The sequence below is a fragment of the Lepeophtheirus salmonis genome, chromosome 4, assembly GCF_016086655.4.
Source record: "Lepeophtheirus salmonis chromosome 4, UVic_Lsal_1.4, whole genome shotgun sequence".
Classification (NCBI taxonomy): Eukaryota; Metazoa; Arthropoda; class Copepoda; order Siphonostomatoida; family Caligidae; genus Lepeophtheirus; species Lepeophtheirus salmonis.
In genome coordinates, this window is record NC_052134.2 from 12,991,647 (window position 1) to 13,019,426 (window position 27,780).

The following is a 27,780-nucleotide window of genomic DNA, read 5'->3' on the forward strand; positions in this document are numbered from 1 at the left end:
TTATTTAATTAGTTCAAGACAAGGACTCTCAAAGTGCTTCGTGAAAGAATTTCAGGGGCTTTGAAGGACATTTTTTTAAATTTGTGGCCAGTCAACATAAAAACAAGCTAGAATAGTTTTTCTCAAAATTGAGTCTCAATTACGTTTGTACCCATTTTATCCTATGTAGGCGCTACAAATTACATTAAAAGAAGCAAATATTCATTTCTGTAATTGAAGAATCAGAAGTTGGTGAATAAATCTGTCAATTTTTTCATGCAGAGTCTATTCCTACGAAACTGACTTTGCCTTGGAACATTTATTCAAATAGTTGACTATGGATATCCAAGAATTGAAATGACTTTTATGATCCAGACGAGGTCGGATCGCTATGGATAAAGGTTATTGTGTACACATAAGCAACAAATACAATATAGAATTGTAAATAATAATTTATAATTATCCAATGGACTCATAATATCAGAGTTACGAACCTGATTATAAATCTGAGTTAGTGGTTTTATAATATTAAATGAATGTTTTTTGGTTAAAGGAACTTATATCAAATAAATACTACTAATTTAACATACGTGTAAAGAATATACTCATACCTAATTAATACCAGTAATGTCCTCTAGTAATGTAACTTAAAGTCTTAAGCCCATTTTCACTAGTTTCATCCTTTATTTCCATTACAGAGTGGATAATAAAAAATGGCGGTTCAAGCAATTAAATATTGAACCGTTAATAACTTTTGATACATTCATTCAATTCAATGAAACCTTCGGAAATTCAATAAAAGAACCCCTTACCTCAACTACAGCTTCAACATGGTGTCAGGTATTTACTTTTTTCAGCTGCATATGAGTTCAACTCTCTTGTGATGGCTCCTTTAAGCGAGTCCAGGTTAAAGTGGGGATTAGCAATTACTTTAAAATAACGAACACCTGACCAAAAGGTCAACATCTATTTCATCCTACAAAGAAAATGTATACATAGTATATTTTCGACGAGTCTCCATTTGGATACGCAGGTAGTTGGGTTTTTCCATAACCTCCGTCTACGCTGTCCGCAAGTCCAGAACGTTGAAGAACAAGAAGGGTTTCGTCAAAAAGGAGCAAACTGGACACTGAAGAGTTAAAGTGTTGAAAACAACCTTTTTGATTTATAAAAGTTGTTTTATTTTCTATCATTTGAAATAAAAACAACTTTTTGATTAAAAAAAATTGCTGCATCCCGTATAACTTAAAAACTTGACTTAAGTGAAGATATTGTACCACCCCTATATGAAGAAATTACAAATACAAAACTTTTTTTGGTAGGACTTTACTCTAAATGTAAATACAAAATGCTAATATCTGTCGATAGATGTGTTTGATATTTAAAAAAATATCTAAAAAGGCAATAGAATATTTACACTGTGAAATTATTTTTTTATTAAAGAATATGGAAAAAAAAAAATTACATAATACATGAGGAAAGACAATATAAAGTCGATCCCACTTGAATAATAATATAAAGATATCAAAATGGATCATCACCATATTGTTTTCTTATAAGATATTATGGTCTTTCAAATATATGTACAATGTATACATATAAATGTAATTTATTTCGGTTTGATCTTCATAAATTAGAGTGATTTTTTTTTATAAACAATGATTTTTATCAAGCCGAGTAAATATTGTAATATGTCCCAATGTTTGACGTCATCAAACGTAAATCTGGAATATTTTTTTATCCTATCTCGCTCTTCCATAATGATATCTCGTTATATTTATTTTTCGAAAATTAGTTAATTTGTTGTCATGACGTTTCATTGGAACAGCCGCAAAAAGCTGCAAGAAAAAAGAAATAAACAAAAATCCCAATCCGTATATTGCGAGGACTTACCGGCAGGAAGTACTTCGTTTCGATCCTCGATTCGACTCCAAGTATAACAGGATTTTTACTCTTTTTTTTAGTGTTCATTAATGTGTGAGATGGAATTGCACTGATGAAGTAGAAGTAAACATTATCTCTATCTGACCTAGGAATCTTCTTTGAAGTACAAATACAGAATATATCATTCCTTCTCTAGGAACAGCCAGGGTACACACCTACGCACATTGAGTTCAAGAGAAAAACTTATTCTGAGAGCGTTGTGCATTGAGCTATGTAAAAAACAATTACCATAACAAAGACTTAACCACTTGTTGGGAGTACCTCTTTTTCGACTACTCTAATTATTCATTAAATCTGTTGAATAAGTTATTGTTCGGATTTCCAGGCTTTCCGCCAACGCCTTAAAGCCATCATTGCAGCTAATGATGGTTACATTAATGTCAAGAAAGCTATGATGCACATCTATTTATAGTATTATTTTTTTAGAAATTCTATTTTTTATTAATAAATCATGTGTTGTTCAAGTTTAAAATTCAAAGTTCTTTTTTAATAGACCACTAGGTATAACTGCCTGAGTTAATTACTCTCAGAAATAACAATGTAGTGTTAAACATGTGAAGCTATAGCTCAGCATGTCATATACAAAGAAAATAATAAATAGGGTAGGGGATATTAGATTAAGTATTTTTTGCACTAAGAATTAGTTTTAAAAGATGAACTGTACGTAAGAATGACATATAATAATTTAGCTTTTTTATAACATATATTTTTCAAATAAATCTCCGCAATGCTGGGTACCTTTGCTAACATTTTTCAAGACCATAAAAGAAAGTGTCAAATTTCAACTAAAGTAGGAAGAAATTACACACTATCATATTATTTTGAGCTGTATTTTCTCTTTCTCTTTTTGAAAAAATAGTTGAAAGATACAAAAAAAAAAGAAGATCACTACGTGATGAATGTGTACGAGATATTAGGATACAACTCTGATGTTACTTACTCAATTACTCTCTTAGATAATGAACACTACTCAAATAACTGGTTCATAAAAAAATAATAATGGTCTAGGTTAAGTTTTTCCCTGGCAAAGGATTCTTAATGAACAAAGTGTTATTTTCTGATAATTAACTTGGGCTATACATAGTAGGGACCCACACGTTGTACTGTATGCGGTATTTTTAATTACGAGGTTTTTTACGCAGCCAAACGATAGCTGAAACAAATATAAACAAGTTTTGTTTTTATTTCGTGTCTCTATGTGTAAAGTTATCTAAGCAACAACTAGAAAGGGAACGTGTATGTGATCTCCTGCGCCGTTGTCAGTACCAAGAAGGCTAAAAAAATCCTTTGGAATCTTCATCCAGAAGGCCTACGACATTCAAAAGTCCACTACAGCCCCGTACAGTCAAGAAGAATCAAAATTTATGCAGCAATAATAAGGGTGACTTCTTGCTGCCTCCATGTGGCAGCCCTCCAACCCTGACCTCAACCCTCTAGAATTTGAAGTTTGTGATGCCTAGAATATCATCATGACGGCGATGTACTCCATAGACACGGGCTTTGTCGCCAAGAGCTGCCAATCTGCATGACAAACCTGTTATTCCTGATGAAGTTGAACATATCAAATTAAAAAATATAGCTAAATATATTATTTAAACATATCTTAAATTGGTTTCGAGTTGTCTTTTCTTGATTGCATGAAAATCACTTTTTGTAATTTAGTCATGATACCGCAATGTTTAGGTATCCACAAATTTTCAAATTTTAAAACCTAAGTAAGTTTTAATTATGAAACTATTTCCTGAATATTTCAAATCAATATGTGTTTAAAGTATTTTATTGTTAGTAATGCTGAATCATCTGAATCAATGATCATATTATGAAGGGTAAAATATCAATCCACAAATTTTGGGGATAATAGCTTATAATATATAAATTATTAGCAAGGAATGAGACTTTATATATGTAAAAACATTTTGACTGACATTTAATCAATCATTTATGAATAAATGAAGTTCCACAACATTGTACAGAAATATGTGACATTTTCATGATCAGAGCCGTAAATTTGTTGATGTATCATCACACCTCTACCTAATTTGTCATTTTCCTCTTTCGTCTTGTTCGAAAGAAGAAAAAAAAACGCTATTCCTGTGTTTTATAACAATTAGGACATTTGATTATCGTATACAGCTTCATATGTAAAGGTATATAAGCAGAGTGAAACAAAGTCAAATCAAGTCAGTTTTGATTTAATCACTCCAAATATACAATTTCAAAAAAGAATAGTTCTTAAAGAATTAAACAAATAGTCGAAATGAAGTGTTTGGTAAGTATACAATTCATATATTATTAAAGTAGACGCTTAAAACAGTTCCTTCTTTAGGGATTATTCGTTCTTGCAATCGTTGTAGCCGCATGCATGGCTGATCCAGGATATGGCCATCATGGAGGACATCATCATGGAGGGCATCATCATGGTGGACATCATCATAGTGGATATCATCATGGAGGACACCATAGCCATGGAGGACACCATAGCCATGGAGGATACCATAAGAGAGATGTTGAGACTGAAGAAGAAGTAATTGAAGTTGAAAAGAGATCAGCAGAGCCTGGCTACGGACATCATGGTGGACATCATCATGGAGGACATCACGGAGGACATCATGGAGGACATCATGGTGGACATCATGGAGGATATCATGGTGGACATCATGGTGGGCATCATGGCGGTCATCATGGTGGACATCATGGCGGTTATGGACATCACGGTCGTTAAATCATATCTTTTTTTCTTTCTGGATTGCTTTCTCCCACAAATTATAATCCATGATTTGTTACCAATTTTTGATTATTCTCCTTGACAGAACCTTGATTTATTGCCCCTCTTTTATCCATATGATACAATTATATTTTTGAATATAATTAATGAAATAAAAGTAATTAAACATTTGTAGATATTTATTCATTTGATCAACTATTTCTGCATCAATAGGGCATAAACATTGTTTACTCATATTTTTTATAATATGTAAATCATGACTTCAGAGAGTGGCACCATGTTGCGGTTAAATTATGCAAATCCAAGAAGGATAATATGCAATAAGTCATGAATTTTGTTTAATTAATTATAGCTCGACAACCATTTCTGGAACATTCATATATCAATTTATTTTGAGTGGAAACAACTACTACATTCACTCGTAAGATCCAATTTAAATCCATTTGCTTTTAGTAAAAAGGCTCAATTTATCCTTTGCTACTTCCAAAATGTGCCTCAACCGACAATCATGCCTCTGTATTCCCATTTACTTATAGTGGAACAATTTACTCAACGTTAACCACCACGAGAGATAACAGATAATATCCTTGGTAAACAACAAAAGTTTTATGTAAATGGCTATTATGTTGATTATGAAACATGTAACACAATTTGTCCTCCTAATTTGATACCAGAAAAATTTATTCAACTGATTTTACATGATTTTTTATTTATTTTACAGTTGTGAATTAGGGAATCAAAGCTTTAAGTGATTTTCTAAAACACATTTAATCGAATTAAATGATAACAAAGAGCTAAATGAGTTTTTATACTGTATTTATATGATCTACATTTTATATCAAATATTTCAAAAAAAAAATTGACATCTGCATTTTGAAAAAAATAACACTAAGTATTTATTAAAAAATCCACAGTTTAATAGAAAATAATAGAAAAAAGGTTTTTATTATGTTAAATTTACTATTGTAACTTAAACACAAATGAACATCCTCAAACCTTTGCCGAAATCAAAGGAGGAACCAAATTGATTTTGCTTATAATATAAACTTGATTATTGAGAATGTGTTTATTGAAATGGGATTCAATTTGGATGTACAAGGACTCACTCACCAGGGGATATTTGAGATTTTGTAAATAAGATTTATGATACGTATTAAATCTACAATGCATTGATTATTAAAAAAAGATTAATAGTCTAATGTAAGATGGAAATATTATAAAGTATAATTTAGAAAAGTTGTCGTAAAATAAAGTTGTATCTATTAATATAAATATATATTATAGAGTTTTTAAATAAAATGGTATTAATTCTTTTTACATGTATTTGAATTTTTACAAATTATACTTTCTTCAATGGAAAAATGACTAATATTGAACTTAGTGGTACTATGAGAAGTGTTTTTGAATAAACACAATTCAAAAGTGTGTTTGGAAGTATTTGTAATAAGTGTATAACTATATGGAAAACAATTTTTCATTTTAATATGCATAGAGGAAGATTAGTAACTATCAAATTAACATATTTTTTTACGAGTACATTATAAAATTTCATTTATGTTTTTATCAAACATGGGTAAATATATGACATGAACATAGATTTAAATAACATGTTTAGATTTTTGTTGGTGAAGACGATGTCAATAAAGTTGTTTGTGGGGGTCTTCATAATATAGAAATCGATTCTTGGAAAAAAAATATTTGCAAGGAAGAAGAAATAACTTAGATTATTTAACAATTTTAGGTTATATAATTAACCCTTGCATCATTAATGATATCAACGTTTCTCAAGTCATTCAAAATGTCATTATTATCCGCAATATGTTCTGAACAAAAATCGGTAAATAATTCTGCACGGCCCGGTATAACAAAACACAAATGATCCACGCTGGATCGTTTTCATCTTATTTGAACATCTAACAAGCTTGTAATCCTTGATAGAGACAAAGTAAAATGCTTAATATCATAATAAAACCATTCCTACCTAAAAGAAGCCGAGTAACACTGAGAATTTTTTAAAGATTTATTTGTATGGATGACTTCAAATTTGTAAGTCCTCGTTTGCTTCAGATTTAAATTAATGATAAACACGGGAGTAATTCTTGTTCTTCCTATATTTGGAGAGGATTTGTGTTTACTTTCTCTCTCTTCCAGCTAGGGAAGTCTAAGCATATGGACTTTTCTTATGAGATCAATTCAAAAATTATTTTTGTTCTTGAAATATTGCCATGGCCTTATCTGAAATTGACAACGATATAGAGTGTTTTAGGGGAGGCTTCTTTTTTTAAATACAAGTTCAGACTTTTAGTTATCCAATTAGATAAATTTAAAATGTATTAATATATTTGTCCTGAAGCTATGAGCCTCTGAAATAGTCTTAGAATTTTTAACATTGGGATTTAAAATATATTCAGATAATGTATCTCTATCTTCAACACAAAGCGCTTACAAAAGCTTTGAACCTTAAAAATAGAAATATATATATGGGCTTGTTTTCAGGCCACAAAAAAGTAGCAGAGAAAAAATGAGGCCATATTTTGAATCAGGGGATCAAATTCTATTAATTTGAGACATGCTGTTCTTAGACCTTTAAAAAAGTGTGATTTTGTTGTATAGTGTTACGAATCAATATGGCAGCATTTTGCAGGTCGCACTTCTGTCCATCAGATCTAACAACAACATACGCCTGAAGATTGGCAATGTGGTACTTCCGACGGATATCTACAACTTCTTCAGTAACAATTTCCCCAAGGCTGAAAGGGAACTCATTCGAAAAAAAAGATGACAACAATACGGGGTGTCATCTTCAGCTTGTTGAGGAAGATTGTGCATCGGGTCACGTAGTTTAGTCGGTCCAAAGTCTTCTAACCCTTACGATAAGTTCTCTTGTAGGTATAAAGGTTGAAGTCTTATTTCAACAAGTGGTGCATGGTGGTCTGGTTGCTTTCAAATTTACAAGGAAAGCATAGACATTCACCTTGCTTCTTCTGCCTTCAATGATGTCTTTAACTGCCTCAATCAATTCTTCTAACCTCTTTGGTCTTTATTTGGACTTTGCAGAAGTTTTTGGCGTGCCTTTTGTGGTCATTAGGTACGATAAAGAGTGGTCACAGCCCAGCACTTTGGAGATCCCTGATGCCGATTTTCCACGTTCAGATATCTCCCAAATAGCAGCTTTGTGTTGCTCGATGTTTTTTGTTATGACACTCTTATTTCTCTGTTGAATTTGCTTGTTTTTTGTTGACAGTTTCTTTAGACAATTGTTTGAATATATTATTAGAGTTAAACATTGAAATATAGCAAATAGGACAAAAGTGCACCATTAAAAAAATTGTTGCATTTTAGAGGGAGGGCCCTGTATTAGGATTGAGCTTATTTTTTAAATGAACGAAATACGTAGTACTTAAAGTCTCAAAATCTTTTTTGTAGTCTATGAATATAATTATAATAGGTAATTTTGAAATATATTTAGAGATCCTAAAGTTTTCTCTTTCTGAGAATAAAAATGTGTTTTTGTTTTGATATCATCTAACATTACAATTTTTTGTTAAAATAACAATTTTACGTAAACAAAATTTTTATCAACAATAAATTAAATTATTTTTATAATAATTTATTATCCCCGTTTCTAAATGAACGATTTCTTTAATGAAATTAACTGTCGCCTCCTACCCTATGAGAACATATTTCCAATTGAGTGTTCTGCATAGTATAATTCTGATTTTTGAATTTCTAAGTCAATCAATTTGCATAGAACTGCATTTCACTACAAAAATTCATATATTTACTCTTCAGCAAAATCGTCACAATGAATTTGTTTAGGGTTTGGATGAGGTCAAAGTTTGTTCCAACTGTAGTGCACGACCCCTTTTACACATCTACTTGATCCAAACTTGTTGAATTGGGTACTCCCTTAAAGAAAAATATATAAGATAGTAACGAAAAAAATATATAAGATAATAACGAAAAAAAATCTAGGTATATTTTACTTCCTCATTCATCATTTACTAAAGTATTTTTACAGTGGCAGGATTTTCTATGCAATAAGTAAGTAATATTTTTTATTCTTTTTGCTCGTATGGAACATTACCTGCTCATTCGTCCACAGAGAAATGAAGGGTTCAATCTTATTAAAGGATAAATGGATAACCTACTTATGAAAAACCAAGAACGAATATAAAAATTTGCATTATATTTTTGGTCACCTGTGGATATATATATTCTTGTCTCTTATCACACTGTTACCCATTATTGTATCATACAACCTTTTCTCACAAAAGAAGCAGACAAAAAGGCCAACAATAAGTTGATAGTTAGCCAATTATTCACAATTATATAACTACTGTTCAATGATTGTTTGAAACTGTTTGTAATTAAACAAAAGCTATGTATAACTCAACCCATCAACGTTCAAAAACCTTTTTAGGAGATAAAAGTAAAAATACCGACAGCTGATAACAATATATATTGTATATTTTTGTGTTAGCGAGCTAATCGTTTTGGATGTTTGCTTATCTTGAAGAAATCAGGTCGAGCTTCTTTATTCACTCGCAAAATTATTCATTATATAAGGGGAAAGGAAATTGTTGACAAAATATTTATGGTATTTAACTTTTTGATTTTTCTTGTTGCCAACTTTCATTCTAATTAAGAAACTCTTTCAAAAATACAAGAGACCTGAAGTTAAAAGTAGCATGTATGTGACTAGAACGTATTATTATTCGTTGTAGATATAATTGAATCCTAGGACTGAAAGACCTATATATCGGTCCTTAGGACTGTTGAATGGTAAAAAAGCTCGGACTGATAAAAAAAATAAGATTGATGAGGGGGGAGGGGAAAGACTAATTAGGAAATTATTCCTAGGACAGATCAAATACTACTCCTGTGTCATTTCATGCTATTAAGAAGAACTATATAGATTCAAAGATACAGAGAGAAATTGCACATTCTGTTATTCCAGTCTAGAGACTTCATGAAATCTGTTTTGAGGTTTTCCAAAAGTGGTTCTATTTGCACATGACCACTTAGGCTTGTATAGTTATCCCCTACACAAAGATTTCACTTTAAAATATTGTATAGTACTATATCACTAAAGTGTTATTTATTCTTTACGCACCAAGAAGTTGCAACTCCGGCACCCCCATTGGTCTGAACAGACTCTTCTTAAGATCCCATGAAGTACTAGAGATGTTTGTTGTGAATGGAGCGCTTATCGTGAATGGAAAAGGACACATCTAATAAAAAAACTTTTTACAGAGGGGTTTTGAGATTGAAGGAATGCCCAAAGGGTCTGCGCATATTCCAGATAGTCATGATTTCTTTCATTGTACAACTGTAAAGCATGCAGGATCTGCACTAATGTCCATAGAAATAATGAAGAACCTTTCTCATGTACAATCCTTTTCTTTATAATTGTGACTGGCTTTTTCATCTAACAAAATTCTTGGAACTATCAGTCATTATTTTGTCAATTGATCAAATTGAAAAAAATACATTCTAGGCCTAGTTTTTTTGTGTTTTAGTTATGTAAGGACAACTGCATCAAACATCATATTCATCTACTATTCAATCTTGTATCTACCCAGGTATATATAGTGACAATTTAGATTATATTTGTGTTTATGTGTTGAAATATAAAGTAAATTTACACTTAATAATATATATCAATGAATTAAAAAATTACCTTACATTTTATCTAAATATTAATAAAGAAAATAAATTAACCACGACATTAACAACATTAGCAAACCCTGTACATTAAAAAAAAGAGAATAAAACAATACCACCTACAACGTAAGAAAAAAAAATTAAGAGACTGCATTTTAGATACACTTTAGTTAAGCAAAACTATTTTTGTGTATTTTTTTCTGCTTTTTTAAAAATAATTCTGAATTTAAGCACTTCAAGGAAAAAGATAAAATCTTTTCATTTTTTAATGACTAAACCGATACAAACTTTCATTAGATCCATTTGTAAATATGTGTTTTGGGTTAAGAAATTTAGAAATAATGGAAAGACGAAGCTCAATGTACTCAGGAAAATTATTCTCCTGAACTCAATGCGCGGAGATTCAATTTCCGGTCGCTCCTAGAGCAAGAAATATACTTTATATATATAGACTTGAAAGATATCTCCTAGATCAGATAGAGTAAATATAATATTTATTATATTGTTTAGATACCGAATGCTGCATTTTAAATCTGAAGACTTTGAATAATAAACTTCAATAAGATATAACTTATTAATAAACAATAGAATTTAAACAAAATTAAAATAATAAATAGATGTGTGCCTAAGCTCTTTTAATCATTAATCCAGCTGCACTTACCGGCAATGATGTCTTCTAGGTAGAGGCGGAAGGCCTGGCGTCCCATTAGATGACAGACACTGCAGGCCTTCCCTCGACATGCAGACAAAAGGAGTAGTCGAACAATTTAGCGTCAGGGATGTAAGGGGCAAAAAATGTCAAAAAAATAGTTTAAATGAACTCAAAAGACTCATTCAAAAAAGTCTTGCAACAGAGTAGATGGGTGTCTTCCATTGCTGTTGTCAAAAGTGGCCTTTTCAACCTCACAAGGCTATTTTCACCCACTTTTTTGATAGCTCTCAGGACAGTCTAGAGTAAAATGAAATTCGTCAATCACAATCAAGTATAATTTTCTAAAGACAAATATTAAAAAGCAGTTATTAAGGCAGCACTCCAACAAAGGGTTCCCCTGGTTATTCATTGGGATGGAAAAATGATATCAAGTCTTATTGAAAAAAAAGTTGATTGGTTTCAGGAAAAGGATTTTCAAAGCTGTTATCTGTTCCCAAGCTTTTTTTTAGTGCTATATATTTATACAAAGATTATACAAATTTTCGGGTTTGTACAGGAAACTTATTTGAAAGTCAAAATTCAAAAATAACCACATTTTTAGGGGCCCATACATGAATTCTATCATGAGTCGATGAATAAGTCCGTAACGGTAGGAGCTGGGTTCGAGTTATCAGTATACGTCCCCGGGTCCATTAAAAAATACACTAGTCCGGACTCCAGCACTGGCTTATACAAATATCAATTTCTAGGCCAAGCATATACAACTCAATTGAAAATTGGAGACAGCTCAATACCACTTGATCTCATTTGGGCGAAACCATAAAAAATAACAACAAATGGACTTTTGTTAGTCTTGCAAGTAATTTTTTTTGCAGTGAGTTAATATTAGATCAGAAGCAGAGGGAAGAACTCCTTAATATGAGCCAACCAGAAATTAATGGACTCCTGATCAAGGTGAATAATTAACTTTTTAAAATGAAAATTTAATTTTATAAAACAACTAATTAGGATTGATAAATTGATATATATATATATATATATTTCATATTCGTGATTAATAAAAAGTTAAATATTAAAAAAGTAAACAATTTCGTTGTTGTTTTTGAAATTCCTAAGGAATGGGAATCGTCATAAAGGTGGTATCAGAAGCAGTGGAAAATTTGATATCAGTTCATCCTTACTCATAACATTATATTTTTTTTCTTATAAGATTTTTAGGCTCTATCTTCCCCTTTTGGTTATTTTAGCAAAAATTAAGTTCAGTCGAAAAATTCCACATAAAGTTCTACATAATTTTTAAATATTTAATATAATGCTTTGCATCAACACGAACGTCTATTACAAAGTCTTCAAGTACCATGTGTCTTTCCTTGGATGAAGAGCACGTTCCCCAGGGAAAACTATGTGTTTACCCAGGGCAGTGCCCCAGCAGACACATCCAGGAAGGTGCAGCATTTCTGCAGGGAAAACATGGCTACTTTCTGGCCTCTGTCATCACCCGACGTGAACCCCCTGGAATTTGTTGTCTGGTGCGTCTTGGAGGGTAAGAGCTCTTACACGAATGTTGATGCCCTAAAGTCCGTGATCATAGAGGAGTGGAACAACTTTTCCTCGAACTTCGTCAAGGTCGGCTGTGCTTCTGTTCGTCCCCGTATTGAAGCCATCATTCAGAATGGAGAGTAACATTTGGAATAAAAAGTTCAGAAAATGGTTGAATTACCAACCTTTGCTTTAAATGTTTGCCATAAAAATACCACAAAATAAAAATATATAGGAGTGAAAACAGAATTTAAAATTTTCTAATCTTTGAGTCCACACCCTGATGTACAAAAAAAAAATGTGCGGGCGGAGAAGAGATCTATACCATTTCCAATTCAAAATAAGAGTAATCAAACTAAAAATAGGAATAACCAAATTCAAAATGAAACCGTTCAATTTTGAAAATGAGAACAATCTCTTTTTGTCGAAGTTTAAATCTCCAGACGCGTATTGACTTTGATAATGCAATTATTATTACTTTAATCCTATAAAATGCATCTGTTTTACCATTATAGGCAGATTTGGAAGTCAAAGAGGAGAGCAAATGGCTTATGTGTCCCTTATACAAGTCCTATATTACGGCTCTTAAAAGACTTAGAAAACATCTTGGTACTCTTGACCAGAGTTTTAAAAAAAATATATGGTTAAATTTTAATTGATATGTCCAAGAAACCCGATCTTGAATGGAGATCGACTGTGAGTAATTCGAGTATATATTCTTAGATTATACTCAGCTCTAACCAATCAAATAGTTTTTTGGAGTCCATCTCCCAAACTTCGTCAAGTGTACACAAAGAATCATATAGCACGGGGATCCTGCCTTTGATTTTGAACAGTGCATTCAAAATCAGTGCTACTCAAATTTACCAAGAATGAGTTGAGAATACCAAAATTGTTAACTGAAACTTTCATGTGAATTTGTGGACACCCTTGGCCTATAAGAAGTTGTTGAAGTTCAAAATTCAAAGTGTTCAGATTTTAATGCACCCCTTTGCAAGATCCCTAGATGTATGTGATTTTTTATCTTGGCTAGGAGTACTAATTTTCAGCTAAAATAATTATTTATGTTAATACAACGCAATTCCTCTCAGCAATTTCAGTTTATAATATTTTATGTTTTGTATATATTTACATTTATGATATGAATAAAGATGGAAAAAAAAGAGAATATTTAAACTTATTAAAGGTTGTAAAAAATATTCATGTACAAAAGTAAAATTAATAAGGTATTTTTATATATCAAAGCTAAAAGTCATATACTTAAACATACCTATGTTGAGGAATTTAAAGATATTATCGTACTTAATTTTAGAATTTTTTTAGATGAAACGAAATTTACCCTTTTCTCTTCTCTATATAAAAAAAATTGTATGAAGCTATTCTAGTATGAATTTTCAAAGAGTAAACGTGTCATCTATTCTCTCCTGCATAAGAAAATGATTTAAGAAGGGTAGAGACTGTTTCTAGGATTGAACTTGATCTTTACTTTCCAGTGAAACAACAATTGTTAATTTGAGTCTCCTTTAAAAGTGCTAATATAGGAATTGTATTCTATATTTCATAATCCAAGACGCCTAAAGGATCTTTTTATTGAGGGACAAAGGTGAAAATCCAGTGTGGAATGGACATGTTAAAAAAAGAAACCGAAAATCAACATGGTGACCATGACAATTTGTAGAATATTTTGCAGGAGAGAAAGAATAATGCTCATGACGTTTCATTAGATCAGCTACAATCAGCTGTGACAAGAGAGGAAGGAAAAAGGAAATAAACAAAGACATTTGCCAGAACTACCCCGATCCCTAATTCTACTCTGAGTTCTACGAGTACTTATATTTATAACACCGCATCAAAATACTGATGGTTACTCTCCGTCTTTTATGAGCACACACGAACGTTCAAACAGGTTTTGAATGTACTAAAAAGGAGGTTAACTACTCAGGAGTTAAATCACAATGACAGCTGCTAAGGAACATAAAATTTGTTCTTTATATTACCAATTAAAATTAACGGGCCAGCTAAAAAATACACCCAATTTGTATGTATGTTGAGGGATCGTCCTTTTCATCATCATTATCTTAAAGCGCACTCCTTCTTCTCTGGGTGTGTAGTCACAAACTTATTAAGCCTGTCGTGAACTGTTGGAATTTATTTAGTTTTTAATGAATTCATATTAAATTAACCCCTTAATTCAATGAAATCGTGTCACACGGATCGTCTTCCTGAAAAAAATAAAATAGCTTATGCTAGCGTGCTTAAGAGAGAACGAAACATCAGTGATGTTTCAAAGAAAATACATTTGAACACAAGGTTCAAGTGGGAAACTTCTGCGATTACCTTGAGGGAAGATAGTAATGAAAGGATTTGTAACAATAATAAAATTAAACAAAGTTTTGTTCATAATGCAGCTTTATTTTTAGGTTTCAAGGAGTATAAAATAGCCGGCACTCAAGCTCAGTACGGTTATGGGTATGCCTCTCTCTACTCCAATGAACCCATAGATATTCGTCCAAGACTAAAAGAATAAAAAAAAAGTATATACGACAGAGGTTGAGAATCCAAACGGAAATGTCATTAAAATTGCGATGAGAAATAAAGTAATCGAAAACTTTGAAATTGATAAAACGAAGAGAATGAAAATAAATGAAATTAATAAAGGGGTGATAAAAATCAGATGAAAGAGTGGATCAGTAATTTAGTGAAATAATTGACTACTATCCTGAAGCAAACCCTAAAGATCAAGACACTGAAATGATTTTTTTTTTAAATCAGTTTTGAGGACTTTGATCTATATATTTGAAGTTCATACAGATCCATATACTATCCCTCAAATAATACCCGGTAATAATAACTCGTCCATCTAAGATTTCCTGGCGTACGCCTTCAGTGTCCAAACTGTTTCCAGTTTGGACATGCACCGGTAAGTTGTAACGAATAAATATTGCAAAATACAGGTCCAAGATTACAAATCAGTACTGAGTAAGAAAATCAAAGTGTTCAAAGACTACAAAATTCGAACTATGAGCCTCAAGAAGAAAAATCATCCAGAACAAGCAAAGCTAGAAAACAAACTAGTGAAGTTAATATTGCAGAGGAGGACAATGGGTCAAAGAAACTTGATGTAGTGAATTGTGAAGAAGTGGGTAGTGGAAACTCGAATTCTCTAAATCCTGACAAAGAAATCTTTCTGCTTCGCAAGAAACTTTGGAAACCGAGAATGACAACGAACAATCTGTTAGCAGAGAACATCTTCAGCTCACCCCTGCTACTAAAAAAGATTAAAGTCTTAAAAGTTCCTTAAACAGTGAAACTACCATGAACGCTCTTAATGCTATAACAAGAATAACTGCCATCTAACTCAAAAAGAACTATACCTAACTCCCAGTCTTTATTAGAAACCTAATGCTTATTGTTTCTAACGTACCAACCATCATTGGAGGAGACTTTAATGTAAATTTGAACATGAAGAGAGATATAAATAGCAAAGTGCCAAATCCAAGCCCACATTCAGCTAAAATACTGTCTTCAATAGTGGTGGAGTCTATTGGCTTCGTGGATATGGGATGTGAAATGAATAATCTTGAACACAACTTTTCACAACTAATAAAAATAATTAATCCTTCTCATCCTGAATTGATTTGCTTATGATCAAAGGTTTCCTAAGATATAAAGTAAAATCCTACAATGTAATAGACACTAAACCATCGGACCACAAAGGTGTTCAAATGGTGATGGATCATCATCTAAGGAAGTTTGAAACAGGGAAAAGTGGGTTTTAACTCCAATATTATCCAGAGGTTGACGACAAAATTAGAAGTATTATTGAAGATTTTTCAAGCAGAATATGGTATGGAGAAAATATCTTCCTTCTAGGGGGAATCAGTGCTGATGAGAATCAAGGGTATATGTAGGAGAGCAGGAGCTATATTTGCTAACAGAAAACAACAAGCTTTAAAAATAATCGAATCAATTTTCAAAAACGATATTACTGGAGATTAAAAAAAAAGATGGAACTGGACCAAATTTAAGGAACGGACGATTTAAAGTACAAGATAAAACTAAAAATATACGATATGGATGACCTATCACAATCCAGGTTACAATGCATACGCCAGGATAAAATAAATGCATATCTAAAAACATAAGTCTAAAGAAGTAGGATGGAACCACCGCTGACGACCCCAGAGACATTTGTAGTGCGATTGAAAGGTATTATTCTGAACAATATACATGTTTAGATTGTTGTAATAAAGTTAAATTAGAAGATGTATGTCGAATTCGGCCTCCTTTTGCGAAGAGTTAATATGTAAGGCAGACGATTATTACAGAATAACTGAAGAAGACCAAAATCGAGTAGAGAAAGACTTGACTTCCCAAGAAGTTAAGAAATCTATAAACAAAAGTGATTAACTCAATAAAGCTCCAGGATCCAGTGGTTTTATGTTCGAATTCATCAAAAATACGTCGGCCTTCTAGCACACATATTACTCTTTTTTTTATGAGAAAGTAATGCACGTTGGATTTTTACAGAATTTGAATCTGATGGACTTATAGTCCTTTAACCCAAAAGTAAATAAAGATCCTGGATATCTGAACAACTTCCGTCCGTTAATAATGCATAAATTTATTTATAAGATTTTCTCGTATATCTTATCTAACATAATAAAATAAAATAAAAAGAACATTGACAACATAACTTTCAGCTTACAAACTTTCATGGAATCACGGGCAGATATCTCTCTGATGACAATAAAATTTTGCCAAAGCTTTTGATACATTATCCCATGAATACATAGTCAGTACATCGTTTAGAAAAGGCTTCAGGAATTTCATAATACGAATGGTCGGGGTAACAATTTATGGTTCTCCCACACTTATAAGCTATATAAAGCATGAATCATTCTTCCACACCAAAAGGGTGGTTGGACAAGGAAACCCAGTGTCCGTGATCTTATTCATCTTAGGTGTCGATCGATTTTTCTGGAGTATTCAGAAACATAGGCAAATAATTGATTTCTCATCTATCTAGGTGTTATCCAAACTTTCTTTGTTACGCTGATGGCCTAACTCTTATTCTTAGTGCCAAACCTTTAGAATCTGTAAGATTTATCAATAAGAGTATGGCTTAAAGAGTTTTGTATATATAGGGGTTGAAGATCAACTCTGATAAAACAGAGATAATGAGTCCTTTATCGGAAATGGTTGGCCAAGTTTCCAAATACAATGTAACATTCAACTTCTTGGATCCTGGATTGGAGGTAGTAGTACCCATCCGAATAAAGATGAAATTATCACCAAAATCAAACGTGCAAGTTCCTATATCCTCAGAATAAACTTGAACATATGGGACAGAATCAAAGCGTAGAATGTATCTGTAATCCGAAAAATAATGCAACTATTTAAATTCACGCCATATCAAAACAAAAATATGTGATTCAGTATATCAAATACAGCAATCCTTCCTCAAACTCGAAAAGAAGAAAAATGTTTCCTATCAGAGGATTCATGGCAGACTCAAGTGAGACAGTCTCTCGGTTAAGTGTCTCAGAGATGTGGAAGATAATGAATTTTTATTTGGTAAAGAAAATATGGAGTAGCGATGAGTTTTGGAGTGAAACGCTAATGGATTTTTTATGGAAAAAGAACAATCTTTTCATGGACAATCCTCATTGTTCTTGAAAAGTTCTTTAAAAACTATCAATATACTCTGAATGTATGTTGGGTTTTTGTGAAGGCACAAGAGGAGCCATTGGAAATCTAGAGTTAACTCTTTGTTGGAAACGCCCTATGAAAGAAACAATAAGTCTATCTGAAATCCGAAAGGTCAATGCTGATATTGTTGCGGTTGTTATATCCTCAGCTAATTTGATAGACAGAATGGCCGGGCAATCCTTCAAACCCGAATTTGGAACCTCCAAATCAGTTCATAGACCTTTGCTTCCATTTCGAATGAGGGCCTGTCTGATATTAACCGGGGATATGAAAAAAATGTGTAAAGAAACAAACAATGAAACCGTTTCAAAGTTATTTGGAGAGGAGAAACATAAAAAAAGACCTAAAATACAGCATCAATTCCGTGCAAAACGAACACTTAAGAGCACCTAAGAATTGTTTTAAATACCACCTGTTATCAGGAACTTTAAACGTTGGAGCCAATTTTTTGAAAGACCAAAGACGTTTGTGCTCAATTTGCAATACTGTTAAAAAAACAACAGAGCACCTCTTACGTGACTGTGACATGTTAAAAGACCTGTACAAATGGGTCTTGTAGCTTTTTTTTAGAGAATTTTAAGGTCAAAACTAATCGGGAATACTTTTTACCACATTTTAAAGCCGAGGAAGAAGATAAAGTGCATAGTGTTTTTGTCCTTGATACTGTAACAGCCAATTACACGCAATTTTTGTTTCATCGATTCTGTTCCGGTAATTAAGATGCTAAATATGCACCACGCTCTGGAAGGCCAATTGTCGAAATTTTTTGATAAAATAATGGAGATCCTCGATTCCGTAAGCACTATTTTGATTTCGAAAGAGATAAAAATGACCTACCTCTTCTGGTTTGAAGCTTATCGAAAGATTCAGGAAGAGATGAAGGATGAACAAATGAGTCTAGGTGCTTTTAAAAAGCATTCAAATACCTCCGATATTCAATTACATATAGGTGGTACATTATAGTCTCATTACAAATTCGCGGCCTACTAATAAATGGGTTAAAAAGAACGTTGCAAGTATTTGTAGGCTGTGTGAGGAGAAAAAAGAGAATGAATGATTTATTCCTGATGTGTCCTAATTCACAAAATGGAATACAGAGAATTAGACAATATTTGGGAATTGTTAATGAGGGTGATATTTACTTTTTTGTCGTTGGACTTAATGAGAACTAATATTATTACAATGAAATTCGTGTCTACAATTTATAGACTAGTATGGATGGACCAGTAACCAAAAGCCCAGGATGAAAGTTTCATTCACTTTGAATGGTCTTTTTTAAATGATCCACTAATTTTAGATATGTAAATACATTATTGTGGTATTTTAAATTTATATAAGTTTAAATATATGTCTGAGGTTATTTGAAGTGTTTGTTTTGGAGGTTAATCATCTTGTTGTTACTTTTATGTGCATAGTTTGAGAATATAAAACCCCCCAAACTCCGAGACAAGAAAATAAAAGATAAACATGGATTAAAATATAATTATAAGTAATTGAATTATATTTACTGCCTCTAATATGTATATTTGAAGACATGTTACAACATATTGTTTTCATATTCTTTTAAAAGGTAAAAATCTAAAACAGTACACACTGCATTTTGATTGCCTTCGCATTGGTTTCTGGAATAAATTTTTGTGTTGCATATTGGGAAACAGCTCTAACTTTATTAACCTATTACCTTGAATTGATACCTTTCTATTTTGAATTTATATATTATCATTTTCAATTTGACAGTTTTCATTTTCAATTTGATTGTTTTCTCTGTTTGAGTAGGACTATTTCTATTTTGAATTGAACTATTCCCCTTTTGCACTTGACTATTCTCATTTTGAATTAGACTATCCTCTTTTTAAATTACAAATGGTATAAAGTCCAGAGCAGGGATTTCCAACAATTTAATCAAATTGGGCACATTGGTTTTGTTTTTTTTAGGGGGTGGGGCTTACTTATTTTGTATTATATTATTTAGGAAATATTTGTACGTATTATACGAGTTCTATCGGTTTTGATGATATTGTGACAATTTTGCTAAAATATTACTTGAAGTGAGAATGATTAATGGGCCCAACTTAAAAATCAATTAAACGGGTTGGATATATCTGGTCGAGAATAATTGGCAAGTTTCGAGTATGACTCGGTTTTTATGCGCACAAGTTGTGTTTTTTTTGTTTATTTTATAAATCTTGAGCTCTTTTTGGCAAGTCTTTCACATACCACGTCCCTAATTTAAGTAGTTGTTATTTCTAAGATAATCTACATAGGTAAGTATTTACTAACTTTTCTCAAGTACGGATTATTTAATTTAAGTTAGTCATGAAATAACAAGCATATATTATTTTATATAAAACTTGTGACCTAGCGCTTCCACAAGGTACGGGTATGAACTAATCCAATTTGTATAGCCGTAGGAAGTATGGTTTTTTTTTATTGCCAATCTCAATTTGAAAAAAAAATATTTATTCCTTTTTATAAAAGAAAAGATTTTTTTTTATTAAATACCGGGACAACCATTATCATTAACTCATCTCTATTGCTCTAATACATTCCTCATAGAAAAATTGTAAATAAATTACTCTTTACCCCTCAAAATTAGAAATGAGTAAGTAATAAGGGTTAGCTCAGTATTTATGAATTTTACAACATTTCAATTAGTTTCAATTAATTTAAGGAGTTGTCATCAAAGGTTTTGTAATCATAGCAGAAAAAATAAAAACTAATTAATAAAAGTTCATTTAGAACATTAAAAATTTGTACCAAAGTTGGGCTTTCATAAACTCTCCATATTTCATTAACGGTTGTCAATTTGACACATGTTATTTTAATATGAATAAGAACTTTTGCACCAGAAAAAAAAACATCCAAAATATGTGATGTTTTATTGACATTTTGCCTTTATTTTTCGGGATTTGTTGACCCAAATATATATTTGCATAATCGATTATATAATGTAAAATGTCTTACCTTCAGAAATAGCAACTGTTTTCATATTTGAATAAGTTATTAGATGCTGATCATTCATATTTGACACACTTTCATATTGGATGTTCAAATAATAATAACAATAATCAATATGTTTATGTAAAAAAATATAAAAGCACAAATGGAATATACATTTAAAACATTTTGCTCCCAACTTTTTCAATCATTAAGTAAATGTATGTATATTTATGTTTTGAAATAAAGATTTTTTTTTACAGGAATAAAATGAAGGAAACACTCTTTCTCTCTGCTCAAGGGATAGGAAACTAATATAACAACCAGGAATAAATTGGTTATAGAAATTGAGGGGGAGGGGGGGGGAATAAAAAAAGGAGAAACGTTTCTTTAAAAATGAGCGCTGTAGACGTTTTTCTACTCCGTCAATGTTCCATTTAGTATCACTTCCTCTCTAAAAACTATTCAATAAACATTTAAATTTTGTCAAACAGTAATATACTAATGGTAATACCACAAATAATTAAACACCGGCTAAAAGACAAAATTTGCTTCAATAATGTAAAAGATAACTCCCTCAGAAATCCTCAGGGTTAGTCTTCATACTCAATACGTATATATATCAATTTGTATGAGTTTTCTCCTCTAGAATAAAAGAATACTAAATAATACAAATTATAGAAAATAAGTCTAATATGATGTGAGGACTGATGAGCCAGGTACTAATTTAGTTTATAGAGTGCTCACTATAAATACTCTCGATCCCAAATAACAAAGCCTGCAATGTTTCATTCATACGACTAAATTGTTATTCCTTAGATAAAAAATATGAATACAATATACATAAGAGAGCAATATAAAAACAGTAGACCCTGTTTATAAGCTCGATGCTACATGCCGAACGACGCAGTGCTTTATTTTTTCAAAAAAAACGGTCAAAAATATAAAAATTGATTTCTACCATTTCAGTTTTAATTTAAGTTTTATATAGCTTATTTATCAAAAACATTTTAACTTTGACTGATAGCATATGATTTTTTAAGGATTTATTTTGATATTTATGAGAAAAATTGCAATGTAATTTATTTGTTTATACAAAGAAAATAAACAAAAAACATCAATTTAATCTACTAAATATAAAATATTTAATCTAATTCTCATCAGATTCATCATTTGCTGTATCAGCCTCCAATAATGATTTAGCATCTACCGATAACACGTGATTTCTGAGGTGAGATATTAAGGCTGATAAAAAGATGGTGAATCTGATCTCTGAAGGTATTTATTTTTTATTTCGACCTGTGGCGATAAACAAAGCCTATAAAGGTCGACTTATTTTATAAAATATAAAAATTATCGTTTTTAATAAAAGTGATGTATTTATAGTACAAATACTAAAATATGAAAGACAAAAACACAAATAGAAAAAAACACGGCAGTGCAGAAGAAAAAACAAAAATAAACAAGTGTTACACAGAAAAATAATTAAATAAAAATCTCTTGAGGTCAGCCTCACTTCCCTGGCGAAAGCAAAAATGTATTTTGTTCCAGAGAATAATTGATCTGTCATAAAAACTATGCTTAAAAATGCCACTCCTTGGTTTTGGTAGGTAGATGATGTTTTGAGTGGAGAGTCTCGTTTTGTGGAACAGATAGCCTTTATTGAGTATCCAGGTTGAAGGAGATAGGTGAATCATTTTGCTTAAAATTCGGTGTAGTGTAATAATATCTTTTATTGCACGTCAATAAGACAAATTGATGAGGCCAAGTCGTTTGATTTTGCATTCATAGTTCTCGTTATCTCCCAATGAAGGAAAAAACGCAAAAAAACCTGGCTTGCACCTTTTCTAAGGAATCAATAAAGTAGTTTCTTGAAGGATTCCAGATCTCAGATCCATACATTAAAATAGGTAGGACATAAAGTGTATATAGTTTTACCATAAACAAAGGGTCACGAATTTTGAAGCTTCTTTTAATCATTCCTAGGTTACGATTGGCCTTCTTTATTGTATATGCCTCTTAAATTTCAAATCTCGAGAGATGTAAATTCCTAAGTCCAAGTAATAACCTACCACCTTTAAGACTTGGTTGGATGAACTCTTTTTTTGGAGAAAGGAAGCAGGACACATTTATTAATATTTATAAGTATTCTCCAAGTTACACTCCAGGTAATAAATTTGGTACTGGCATCATCGACAGTGTTTAAATCCGAACACATGATTTTTGTATCATCCGTGTATAAGAATGTGCCTTCTGAAAAATTATCTACTAAGTCATTAATATAAATGTCAAAGAGCCTATTGATTATATTTAATTTTCTTTAGTAATTATGTCTGTCATTTCTAATTTTAAATTAATGTTTCTCCAGCTTCTTCAAAATATAGCACAATTAGAAAAACTTGTCAGTCAATTACTTGTATTCCATGAATCAATACTTTATGGATAGAGTGAGGCATCATGTACCAATAAATAGATCGATATAAATTTAGGCCGTTTTGATGGTATAATCATGAAATTTATTCATATTAACGGATGTTTGCAGATATCACTTAAAGAATAGTGAGGAGTCTTTAAATGAACTTAAGGTCAACTATAGTCTATAGTAATTTCAGCAAATTTTGGGAGATTTTTTATAGGCTCTTCATTCATACAGTGTTGTTTTCATTACGAGTTCCACATCCCACTCTAGGTTGAAAAAAAACAACGCGAAATAAAAGCTGAATCAGAAAAAAAATGGAATGGTGTAGCTCAATAAACAAGGCGGTCGTGAGACATTATTCTTTTGAACTCAATCTGCATAGGTTCATGTCTCGGTTATTCCTCTATAGAGGAAATTTAACTCATGTATATGGACTTCAAAGACCAACCATTCCTAGATCAGATGGAGTAATTTTAATACTATAATGCTTAGTTATACTTAATCAATGCCACTCCATCTGACCGATTAATGGAACTTTAAAAAAAAACCACCTAATGTTACTCCATATAATCGCTTTTGGCGTAAATAACGTCCTCGAATAAACCTCGGAATAGGGAATATTAATGAAGATAGTCTCCTTTGGCAGATTCCAGAATTCCTCCCGGATCCTACACATCAACTAGAATTTTGTGTTGCATAAGTATCTACTTGCTTGTTGCTAAACTGCATTTTATACAAATAAGTCCATGAGCTTGAGGTCCGGTGAGCTTGAAGGGCACACACTGGGTCTAACAAAGTAACAAAATTCTGACTACCAAGTAAAAGATTTTTTTTTTTCAGTTTGGCATAGGGCAGAGTCTTGTTTACCTCCAGACTCTTCCAGTTACTTTCTTCCTCTCTAGAAAAAGGACTTGTCAGGGTTTAAGAAGCAGCAATCTCAATATTGTCTCGTCCGGAGTGGATCTTAACATGAACACTTTACGTTTTTCACGATTACAGAATAAATACTTTGTTGATCGATTCCATTTTTTTTATCAGTCACCAAACCCTTCTGGCAAAACGGCAAAACGAATGATGTCCTACCTATGCATGTACAGTTGTAACAGGCGCTCAAAGTTCGTCGTTAAATAACAATCAGTCACTATACATTAACTACTCATTTACCTGTGCTTTATTAGTATAGATTTGAAGCTATATAGAAATGCTCTACGATCTCTTCAAATAATTGTTATTTTTTGTCACAAAAAAGAATTTAAACAATTTTTCATAGGGGATAATATATGTATTCAGTATTTTTTCAATATTTTTAATTACCAATAGGTATTGTCTATTCTTTTGCTGCTAAGCAACATATTTTCTAACCATTTTGAGTTATTGATGTGTTTTTAACATATCAGCGTGTTTTTTTTTCCTTTTTAAAGGATCCAAAGTGAACTAGGAATGACATATAAGACTCACCTTCTTTACATGATTTATGAAAAAAAAACTCACTTTAGAGCAAAAATCTGGAAGTGTTCTTTTTTCATTGTATACAAAATTGTAAAGCATTTGAGTGTTATTCAGAGATATGAAGAATTACTTTCTACTATTGGGTATATACACTTTTACTCGTTTTTTTTTTGTTTTGTTTTTTTACGAAATTGCTGTGCAAAGATTTTTTAAGATATTTACCCTTCTTTTTTTTTGTGTTAAAAGCTTTCAACAAAATATTTCTCATTCTAAAGAAAAATTACGGTAAGGTACATCGACATACATTTAAAAATCATGTACAAAGATCAATATTTATTGTATACATATATGTAAATGATGCATTTGATTTTCTAAACGACCTCTTAATTAACTCCATATATTTTAGCATACTTCATGGACTTTGATCAGTAATTATAACGATTGACCATGTTGGAGAAGACAGAGGACAGTTGGAGAAAGTGACCAAAAAAATCATCAAAAGCCTATTTTGAAGGCAGAAAAAACAAAACTATTTTGTTCAAAAACTCAAACTAAGTTGGCGAAAAATATATTTTAAAATTTTTGGCAAATCACAAAGGCTGCATTTTATATAATATGATATCCATTAGAACCAATGACAGCCCAAATTTTGTCCTCAGGGTATTTGGTCCCGACTTTGGAGATAGTGCCCTTCAGATAATGCACATTTTGGTGAGGTGTATCAATTATGATGCCCTCGATGGCGCACTACCAAAAGTACTCAAGGGGGCTCATGTCGAGAGACGGTGGAAGGCATAAATCAGTAAAGTTTTTGGTAGCAGAACTCTAGTTCCTGGAGCACTGGACATCACATTGCTAACTTTTTTGGCATGCTGGATATTCTGGATGATGTTTACATTAGCCTGACGATGGCAGCTATGTCTTTTTGGGCTATATGTGCGTCAAAGGGATTCAAAACGTCTTCTTGCCTCCCTTTCACTTATTTAGTGCTCGATTCAAAACGAAAACTACATTAAAACAATAGCTACTTATGACACAATATCACAAATTTAACTTTTTTGGTGTTTATAATTAACTAGAGGGAGTCTCTCATATTGGTCGAACGTATTAAGGTTTGAAAAATAGATATTTGTGTTAATGATGTAGATTTGTCCTCCATTTCTCTTTTTTTTTAATATGACGCTCTTGGCTTTAGCTACATACGCTTTTTACTAGATTTTTACTTCCTATATTGATTAGTCACCCAGCTCTAAGATATTAAGCGGGCACTAAAAAACAAGGCGTCTAAAGTCAAACAAGATTTGCTTTATTATTTAAGATACTTCTTGGTAAATAAATAATGTTAAGTAATTCCGTATTTTTATTTTATTTCAATACTTTATAAGAAGTGTTACAATCATTCTATTTAAGAAAGTATGCCTTTTCTATTCGATAACTTATAGCCAATGAAAATCCAACTTCATTATGCCCTTGTTGTAGAAGCTCTTGCCCCTATTGGCAAAAAACTGATACAAACATTTTTTTTTCCAAACTTGGTGTCAAGTTTGGACTGTAGGGGGATGTTTAAGAACTGAAGAATGTTTGACAATATTTAGAATCTGAGCCGTGTCCATGGCGTACCACGCAGCTCGAACTGAATCAAAATTTGGATGAGATATATGTTAAACATTATTCTCCAAGACACCCAAACAGCAAAGTTCCGAACGTTGATGTCAGGGATAGAGGAGAGCCACATAGAGACAGGGAAAAGTAAGCCAAATTTTTGCTGTATTTTTTAATGAAGTAGTTTTTGAGATGTTTCAATTAAAATTAATAAAGTTCAAGCTACAGAAAATTTTCTAAAGCAGAGATCCGTAATCATAATGTCATTTGTTCTACAAAGAAAGTTGTTTTACATGATCATTAAGTTTTTTTGTTTTTTTTGTAGCTACACTTTTTGATACAAATCACGTCTGTGTATTGGTGTATTATGATTATAGGTCTGGGTACGGATATGATGGTCGCGGTCTGCCAGTTAGTGGCATATGTTTTAGTTAGTTGGGATGGAGATGTTAAAGGTCTTCTCAGTCTTCTCGATATCTGGAGTTAAAATTTGCCAAAGCAAAGTCAAACAAACATGGAATAAATGAGCCCAAATAAATGTGTTGCAATTGTCCACGGTCTCTCTTACATATTTAATTACTTTAATTTTAATTCTGATAAAAAATTTTAGAGCTCAAATCAAATTCGATGTAGATTTTTTCTGTCTAATACATTCGGACATAGTTTTCTCGCATCCATATTCAAATATCTAAGGCTGTTGGTCTCAAATTATGATACCTAAACTCATCTTAGATGATATGAGAAGGCTTGAGCTTTTATAAGTATAAGTCCAAAGGTCAACTAAATTATGGTGTACATTCTGTCGAAAATAGTCAAATTTTGATAGTGTTAAATAATTATATATATACTTGGAGACATTTATCAGTTGGTACCCAATGTAAGAAGTTAAAGAACCACAGGAATAACGGATTTTTAAGTAAACATAATCATTTTAATTGTCTTTCATAGTTAGGAAAAGGGAGTTTAGCCTTCGAATGTAAAAATATGGATATTCACAAAAATACTTTCTGGTTGCTTCGAAGATTAAAATGAAGAGCCTTGATATTTGAATAATATACGATGTCTTGTATAAAGATGTCATATTTGCTCAAAATTTTAATGTTGATTTATCACTACAATATTCGGGTACATTGCAGCATAAGTTTGCCACCCATC

The 27,780-nt window shown here is 31.7% G+C and overlaps 2 protein-coding genes across 2 annotated transcripts in view; one reads left to right on the forward strand and one right to left on the reverse strand.

Moving 5' to 3' along the window:
* The window catches only part of LOC121116765 (transient receptor potential protein), a 137,924-nt gene extending 116,491 nt beyond the window's left edge, over nucleotides 1–21,433 (reverse strand). The window contains 1 exon segment of the mRNA XM_040711051.2: nucleotides 21,183–21,433. The gene's annotated coding sequence lies outside the window, so the exon portion shown is untranslated.
* On the forward strand, nucleotides 4,066–4,818 carry LOC121116764 (uncharacterized). The gene is made up of 2 exons (XM_040711050.2): nucleotides 4,066–4,192; nucleotides 4,250–4,818. Exons 1-2 carry the CDS (start codon nucleotides 4,181–4,183, stop codon nucleotides 4,643–4,645), a joined length of 408 nt encoding a protein of 135 aa, XP_040566984.1. The 5' UTR covers nucleotides 4,066–4,180; the 3' UTR covers nucleotides 4,646–4,818.
* Nucleotides 21,434–27,780: the final 6,347 nt, after the last annotated feature.